The following is an 8,158-nucleotide window of genomic DNA, read 5'->3' as shown; positions in this document are numbered from 1 at the left end:
CTATCCAGATGTCGTAATTTCATCCTTTATAATAGACTCCAGCATCTTTCCCACCACTGAGGTCAGACTAACTGGTCTATAATTTCCTGTTTTCTTTCTCCCACCTTTCTTAAAAAGTGGTACAACATTAGCCACCCTCCAATCCGTAGGAACTGATCCCGAATCTATTGAATTCTGGAAAATAATCACTAACGCATCCACGATTTCTCGAACCACCTCCTTCAGTACCCTGGGATGTGGACCATCAGGCCCCGAGGACTTACCCCTCATGACTTTATAAACCTCTATAAGGTCACCCCTCAGCCTGCTACGCTCCAGGAAAAATAGTCCTAGCCTATTCAACCTCTCCCTGTATCTCAAATCCTCCAACCCTGGCAACGTCCTTGTAAATCTTTTCTGAACCCTTTCAAGTTTCATGACATCCTCCTTTATAGGAACGAGACCAGAATTATATGCAATATTCCGAAAGTGGCTTAACCAATGTCCTGTACCTCCCAACTCCTATATTCAGTGCTCTGTCCAATAAAGAAAAGCATACCAAACACCGCCTTCACTATCCTATCTACCTGCGACTCTACTTTCAAGGAACTATGAACCTGCACTCCAAGGTCTCTTTGTTCAGTAACACTCCCCAGGACCTTACCATTAAGTGCATAAGTCCTGCTGAGATTTGCTTTCCCAAAATGCAGCAACTCGCATTTATCTCAATTTAACTCCATCTGCCACTCCTCAGCCCATTGGCTCATCTAATCAAGATCCTGTTGTAATCTGAGGTAATCTTGGCTGTCTGCTACTTCAATTTTGGTGTCATCTGCAAACTTACTAACTATACCTCTTAAGCTCACATCCAAATCATTTTTATAAATGACAAAAAGTAGTTGACCCAGCACCAATCCTTGTGGCACACCACTGGTCACAGGCCTCCAATCTGAAAAACAAATGTCCACCACCATCCTCTGTCTTCTATCTTTGAGCCAGTTCTGTATCCAAATGGTTAGTTCTCCCTGTGTTCCATGAGATCTAACCTTGCTAACCAGTCTACCATGAAGAACCTTGTCGAACACCGTACTGAAGTCCATATATAAATCAAATCTACTACTCTGCCCTCATCAATTCTCTTGGTTACTTCAAAAAACTCAATCAAGTTTGTGAGACATGATTTTCCACGCACAAAGCCATGTTGGCTATCCCTAATAAGTCCTTGCCTTTCCAAATACATGTACATCCTGTCCCTCAGGATTCCCTCCAACAACTTGCCCACTACTGATGTCAGGCTCACTGGTCTATAGTTTCCTGGCTTGTCCTTACCCTCTTTCTTAAATAGTGGCACTGTGTAAGCCAACCTGTGACTATCAATGATACAAATATCTCAGCAAGAGGCCCAGCAATCACTTTCCTAGTTTCCCACAAAGTTCTGGGGTACACCTGATCAGGTCCTGGGGATTTCTGCACTTTTATGTGTTTCAAGACATCCAGCACTTCCTCCTCTGTAATATGGACATTTTTCAAGATGTCACCATCTATTTCCCTACAGTCTATATCTTCCATGTTCTTTTCCACAGTAAACACTGATGTAAAATACTCATTTAGTATCTCATCCATCTCCTGCGGCTTCACACAAAGGCCGCCTTGCTGATTTTTGAGGGACCCTATTCTCTCCCGAGTTACCCTTTTGTCCTTAATGTATTTGTAAAAACCCTTTGTTTCCTCCTTAACTCTATTTGCCAAAGTTATCTCATGTCTCCTTTTTGCCGTCCTGATTTCCCTCTTAAGTATACACCTACTGCCTTTACACTCTTCTAAGGATTCACTCGATTCACCAGTGGGCGGCACGGTGGCACAGTGGTTAGCACTGCTGCCTCACAGCGCCTGAGACCCGGGTTCAATTCCCGCCTCAGGCGACTGACTGACTGACTCACGTGTCTGCGTGGGTTTCCTCCGGGTGCTCCGGTTTCCTCCCACAGTCCAAAGATGTGCAGGGTTAGGTGAATTGGCCATGCTAAATTGCCCATAGTGTTAGGTAAGGGGTAAATGTAGGGGTATGGGTGGGTTTCGCTTCGGCGGGTCGGTGTGGACTTGTTGGGCCGAAGGGCCTGTTTCCACACTGTAATGTAATCTAAATCTAATCTATCCTGTCTATACCTGTCATTTTCTTTTTCTTTCCTTTTCTTACCTTCATCCTTTTTCTTAACCAAACCCTCAATTTCTTTAGTCATCCAACATTCCCTATACCTACCAGCCCTCCCTTTTACCCTGACAGGAATATACTGTCTCTGGACTCTCGTTATCTCATTTCTGAAGGCTTCCCATTTTCCAGCCGTCCCTTTACCTGCGAACATCTCCCCAATCAACTTTTGAACATTCTTGCCTAATACCATCAAAATTGGCCTTTCCCCAAATTAGAACTGCAATTTTAAGATCTGGTCTATTCTTTTCCATCACTATTGTAAATGTTATAGAATTATGGTTGCTGGCCCCAAAGTGCTCACCCACTGACACCTCAGTCACCTGCCCTGCCTTATTTCCCAAGAGTAAGTCAAGTTTTGCACCTCCTGTGGTAGGTACATCCACATACTGAATCAGAAGATTTTCTTGTACACACTTAATAAACTCCTCTCCATCTAAGCCCTTAACACTATGGCAGTCACAGTCTTTGTTTGGAAAGTTAAAATCCCCTACCATAACCACCCTATTATTCTTACAGATAGCTGAGGTCTCCTTACAAATTTGTTTCTCAATTTTCCTCTGACTATTAGGGTGTCTATAATACAATCCCAATAAGGTGATCATCCCTCTCTTATTTCTCAGTTCCTTCCAAATAACTTCCCTGGCTGTATTTCTGGGAATATCCTCCCTCAATACGGCTGTAATGCTATCCCTTATCAAAAACTCCACTCCCCCTCCTCTCTTGCCTCCCTTTCTGTCCTTCCTGTGGCATTTGTATCCTGGAACATTAAGCTGCCAGTCCTGTCCATCCGTGAGTCATGTTTCTGTAATTGCTATGATATCCCAGTCCCATGCCCTAAGCTCATCTGCCTTCCCTGTTAGGCCCCTTGCATGGAAATAAATGCAGTTTAATTTATCGGTCCTACCTTGTTCTCTGCTTTGTCCCTGCCTGCCCTGACTGTTTGACTCTCAACTGTACCTGTCTCAGATTGATCTCTTTCCTCACTATCTCCCTGGATCCCACCTTTCCCCCCCCCCCCCCCCACCTCCCTTACTAGTTTAAATCCTCCTGAGCATCTCTAGCAAATTTCCCTGCCAGTATATTAGTCCCCTTCCAAATTAGGTGCAAGCTGTCCTCCTTGTACAGGTCACTTCGACCGCAAAAGAGATTCCAATGATCCAAAAATGTGAATCCTTCTCCCATACACCAGCTCCTCAGCCATGCATTCATCTGCTCTGTCCCCCTATTCCTGCCCCCGTAGCGCTGGGAGTAATCCAGATATTACTACTCTCGAGGACCTCCTTTTTAAATTCCTGCCTAACTCTCTGTAATCTCCTTTTAGAATCTCTGAGGCACCTTGATCCTGGCACCAGGGAAGCAATGCACCATTCTGATTATTCACTGCTGGCCACAGAAATGTCTGCCTGTACCTTGGACTGGAGAGTCTCCTAACACAATTAATCTCTTGGAACCGGATGCACCCTTCATTGCATTAGAGCCAGTCTCAATAAACTTGGCTATACATGCTATGTTCCCCTGAGAATCCATCACCCCCACCCCCAGTACATATTCCAAAACAGCATACTTGTTTGAAATGGGGATAGCCACAGAAGGCTCTTGCACTACCTGCCATTCCTCTCTCACCTTTTCTAGAGTTAACCCATCAATGTGACTGTATCTGAGACCCCCCCCCCCCCGCTCCCTATAACTGCCATCCATCACACCCCCTTGCTCTTGTAAATTCTTCATTGCCTCTAACTGTCCCTCCAATCGATCCTTTCGATCTGATAGGATTCGCAACCAACAGCATTTATTGCAGATATAATCCTCAGTAACACTTAAACTCTCCCTAAAGTCCCACATCTGCCAAGAAGAGCATATCACTTTACTATGGGCCATTTTTGCTTCCAATCCGCAGACCCAGAAAACAGCACAGCCTTACTCCTCTACAAAACACTGCTCCAATCTAACTTAATGCTTATAGTTTTAAGTTTAATCAAAAGACATATCTCAATAAAACACATAATCAAGAAAGAACCCACAATACTCACTACTGCAGACTTAGAGCAAGACCCCAAGGCCAGACTTAAAACTATTCACTCTCTCTCTCTCGCTCGCGCGCGCTCTCTCTCTCTCGCTCGCGCGCGCTCTCTCTCTCTGCAGACTTAGAGCAAGACCCCAAGGCCAGACTTAAAACTATTCACTTATCTGTCTCTGTGCTGTGACCTCTCCCAAAACAAGTTCCTCCAAGATCAATTGTGAATTTCACTGTTTGTTAGCTTTCTCAGAAATACTCCAATGTCCAGCGATACATGAATTCAGATGGCAAAGGCAGTACCTGCACAGGTTCACTGCTGTGTCAGGGAACAGTGTGAGTTTCCTCTCGCTCGCGCGCTCTCTCGCTCGCGCGCTCCCTCTCTCGCTCGCGCGCTCCCTCTCTCGCTCGCGCGCTCCCTCTCTCGCTCGCGCGCTCCCTCTCTCGCTCGCGCGCTCCCTCTCTCGCTCGCGCGCTCCCTCTCTCGCTCGCGCGCTCCCTCTCTCGCTCGCGCGCTCCCTCTCTCGCTCGCGCGCTCCCTCTCTCGCTCGCGCGCTCCCTCTCTCGCTCGCGCGCTCCCTCTCTCGCTCGCGCGCTCCCTCTCTCGCTCGCGCGCTCCCTCTCTCGCTCGCGCGCTCCCTCTCTCGCTCGCGCGCTCCCTCTCTCGCTCGCGCGCTCCCTCTCTCGCTCGCGCGCTCCCTCTCTCGCTCGCGCGCTCCCTCTCTCGCTCGCGCGCTCCCTCTCTCGCTCGCGCGCTCCCTCTCTCGCTCGCGCGCTCCCTCTCTCGCTCGCGCGCTCCCTCTCTCGCTCGCGCGCTCCCTCTCTCGCTCGCGCGCTCCCTCTCTCGCTCGCGCGCTCCCTCTCTCGCTCGCGCGCTCCCTCTCTCGCTCGCGCGCTCCCTCTCTCGCTCGCGCGCTCCCTCTCTCGCTCGCGCGCTCCCTCTCTCGCTCGCGCGCTCCCTCTCTCGCTCGCGCGCTCCCTCTCTCGCTCGCGCGCTCCCTCTCTCGCTCGCGCGCTCCCTCTCTCGCTCGCGCGCTCCCTGCACTGCGTTGTCTGTTCTTCTCCCTTTTAACTGTGCTATTGTTTTGACTTTTTTTTCTCCAAAAGTTGCAAAACAATGCGACAGCATATAAAACAGTAATTGCTGCTCCTCGAATTCGAGGAAATCACCTCCAAATATCTCAAAAAAAAGGAGTAGCCTGTTGCAGCCAGAAATTTTCCCCGTCCTCCATCTTGGATTATTAAGGGGATGTAGTGGGACTGAAATTTTTGATCATCTGTGTTATTTGAAGAGTATGATTGTCTCCTATAATCATGTTATTTTTGAGTTTATTGAAAAGCCTAGTGAATGTCTCTTTTGTTCTGTTTGATATTTCTGGCACTCAGAAGGCTTTTGATAAGCATCCACACAAGAGATTAGCATGTAAAATCAAACCGAATGGGATTGGGGTTAGTGACCTGGATAGAGAACTGGTTGGCAGACATGAAGCAAAGTAGGAATAAACAGAACAATTTCTGAATGGCAGCTAGTGACGATTAGGGTACATCAGGGATCAACGATTCACAACAGTGATAAATAGGTGAGCAAACTACATGTAATTAATGTTTGCATATAAACCAAAACTGGGTGGGAGGGTGAACTCTGAGGGAAATGGGAAAATTCTTCAGTATAATTTGGATATGTGGGCAATTGCATTGCAGATGAAATACGTGCATAAATGTGTGGATGTCCACTTTGGTAGCTGAAACAGGAAGGCAGATTATTATTGGAATAGCAATATATTGGGAAAGAGGAAGGTGCAATGAGCCCTGGGTGTCCTAAAAGTAAACATGCAGATGCAGCAGGTGCTAAAGAAAGCAAATCGAATGTTGGCTTTCATAGCAAGATGATTCAAGTACAATTGTACTTGGTGGGACCATATCTGGAGTATAGTGTGTAATTTTGTGCTCTGAGGAAGACTGTGCAACAAAGATTTACCAGTCCAGTCCGGCCATCTCAGGAATCAATGTATGAAGAGAGACAGAATCATTAACGAGTATTTTCACTGGAATTTGGAAGAATGAAGGAGGGTTTTGTAGAAACCTGTAAAAGAGCTTGAGAGGAGCAGTCAGACTAAGTGACCTGCTGTGTATGAGTCCGTGACATTAAGCAGAGCTGATGACCTGAACCAGCTGGACGATACTGGTACACTTAACACATTCAAGTAACTTTTATTTAGAAGAAGCTGAAAATGGTACAGTGATATAATAACATTTGAGTGTAACCCATACTTAGTTTAAAACAGTACCTTCAAGCGAATGGCAGTTTCTGTTTCAAAGTCATGAATGTCAGTTTGGATGGTGTAACTGTGCACTCAATCCCCTGCCAAAGTTGTCTCCTGCCTGTGGCAGATGCAGCTGTCCTCTCTGGGTTCATATGAGGCAGGTGGATTTCCAATTGCACAACATGGCCAGAAAAAAGCCAGATTAGGCGGGAGATTGCCATTTCTTCCTTGTGACAGAGATGGCCTGCATTTAACTGCCTTGTTTGATCCAGTCCATGATGGTGGAGGAGTTGGGGAAGGTGGCTGGGCAGACGGATTTGTTCTCCTTGCAGAATCGCGTCTTGTAGAAGTAATGCATGTCGCTGGGTTTTGCCCGGGACAAACACTCTGCAAAGGCCCTGTCACATTCACATGACATCCTGGTGCACACAGTCTGGCCCTTGCACTCTGTCTGTGCCTTCTTGCATGTGAAGTTGTACGTGCTCCACTTGACCTGGCTGTGACAGCCCAATATCACTCTAGTGTGGTAGTAGCAGCAATCATGGAGGAAACAGCACTGGTCCACCTGATCGACAGGCCTACTCGAACCGCCTGTCCCACAATAGCAGCCATAGTTGTGTAGCTTGAGGAGGGAGATTCCCAGCTTGGAGCGGTAACACCACAGAGTCATGGCCATGTCAAAGAGGCCTCGCCGCTGTCGGGTTGCACCAGGACGCTGTTCAGCTGTGGGGCACAGGCATAACCAGATGACTGCAGGTAGAACCATCACTAAGAATCTGCTCGTCCTCATCCTCCTCATGTTCTCCTCTGTGTTGCTACTCTGTGTTGTCCTGGTTTATATCAAGCCCTGTATTTCTTCCCTCCCTTCCGTGGTATCATGTGATCCCTGGCCCTTCCCCCATCTCATGGTGCCTCTGAAGTTTAGTTTTTGATGGCTGCGCATCCCAAGGAATTTGGTTCTAAATATTCATTTTAGCAGGACTGTTCCAAGTACAGGCAAAAAGACAGCTTCTTTGCTTTGGATGAAAGGATTTTAAAAAAGGATGATTGTAGGTATGGCTGTGTCTAAAATTAGTTGCAGGCAGTGTTTAGACAAATGTAGTGAATGTTTCCTGTTCTATCAGAATATGTTTGGTCTCTGTCTTCCATTGCTATCATCCCAAATATTGTTCCCAAATCCTTTTTCATGCCCATATTTTGCTCTTCTAATTGCTTTCTTAAGTTCCCACCTGTAGTTCCTGTATTCCTCAAAAGCTGCAGCTGAATTGCACCCTTTAAACTTGCTAAAAGCCCTAGTTCTCTTCCTTATCCAGCCATGAATTGTCCCAGACATCCAGGATTATTTGAAATTATTGCTTCTACATTTCCCAATAGAGGGTACATGTTGGGCCTGTACTTTCACCAGGTTGTGTTTGAATGGCCCCCTCCCGCCCACACCATTGCTCCACCGTAGACTTACCCTCACAACGAGCTGTTCCCAGTCTACTGTGGCCAGATCCTGCTTTATTTTAATAAAAATCTGTCTTCCCCCAGTCCAAAGGTGTTCTTTACAGGCCTTCCTTTTCCTTGTGTATAACAAATTTGAACTGTACCATGTTGTGATCACTATCGTCTAAATGTTTCCCCGCCGCCACATCGAACACTTGGTTGGTTTCTTTCCCCAGAAGCAGATCCAGCACTGCACCATCCCTT

At 46.9% G+C, this 8,158-nt stretch overlaps 1 protein-coding gene across 1 annotated transcript; it reads right to left on the bottom strand.

Moving 5' to 3' along the window:
- Positions 1-6,291: 6,291 nt before the first annotated feature.
- Positions 6,292-7,398, bottom strand: LOC122558063 (basic phospholipase A2 F17-like). Its single transcript, XM_043706387.1, has one exon. It carries the CDS (start codon positions 7,263-7,265, stop codon positions 6,717-6,719), a length of 549 nt encoding a protein of 182 aa, XP_043562322.1. The 5' UTR covers positions 7,266-7,398; the 3' UTR covers positions 6,292-6,716.
- Positions 7,399-8,158: the final 760 nt, after the last annotated feature.

This window comes from Chiloscyllium plagiosum, chromosome 16 (assembly GCF_004010195.1).
Source record: "Chiloscyllium plagiosum isolate BGI_BamShark_2017 chromosome 16, ASM401019v2, whole genome shotgun sequence".
In the NCBI taxonomy this organism is placed as follows: domain Eukaryota; kingdom Metazoa; phylum Chordata; class Chondrichthyes; order Orectolobiformes; family Hemiscylliidae; genus Chiloscyllium; species Chiloscyllium plagiosum.
This window is presented reverse-complemented; position numbering and strand designations above follow the sequence as displayed.

What these genes read in the sequence shown, in the direction of transcription:
- LOC122558063 (XM_043706387.1), bottom strand. Translation starts at nt 7,265, where the DNA reads ATGAGGAGGATGAGGACGAGCAGATTCTTAGTGATGGTTCTACCTGCA.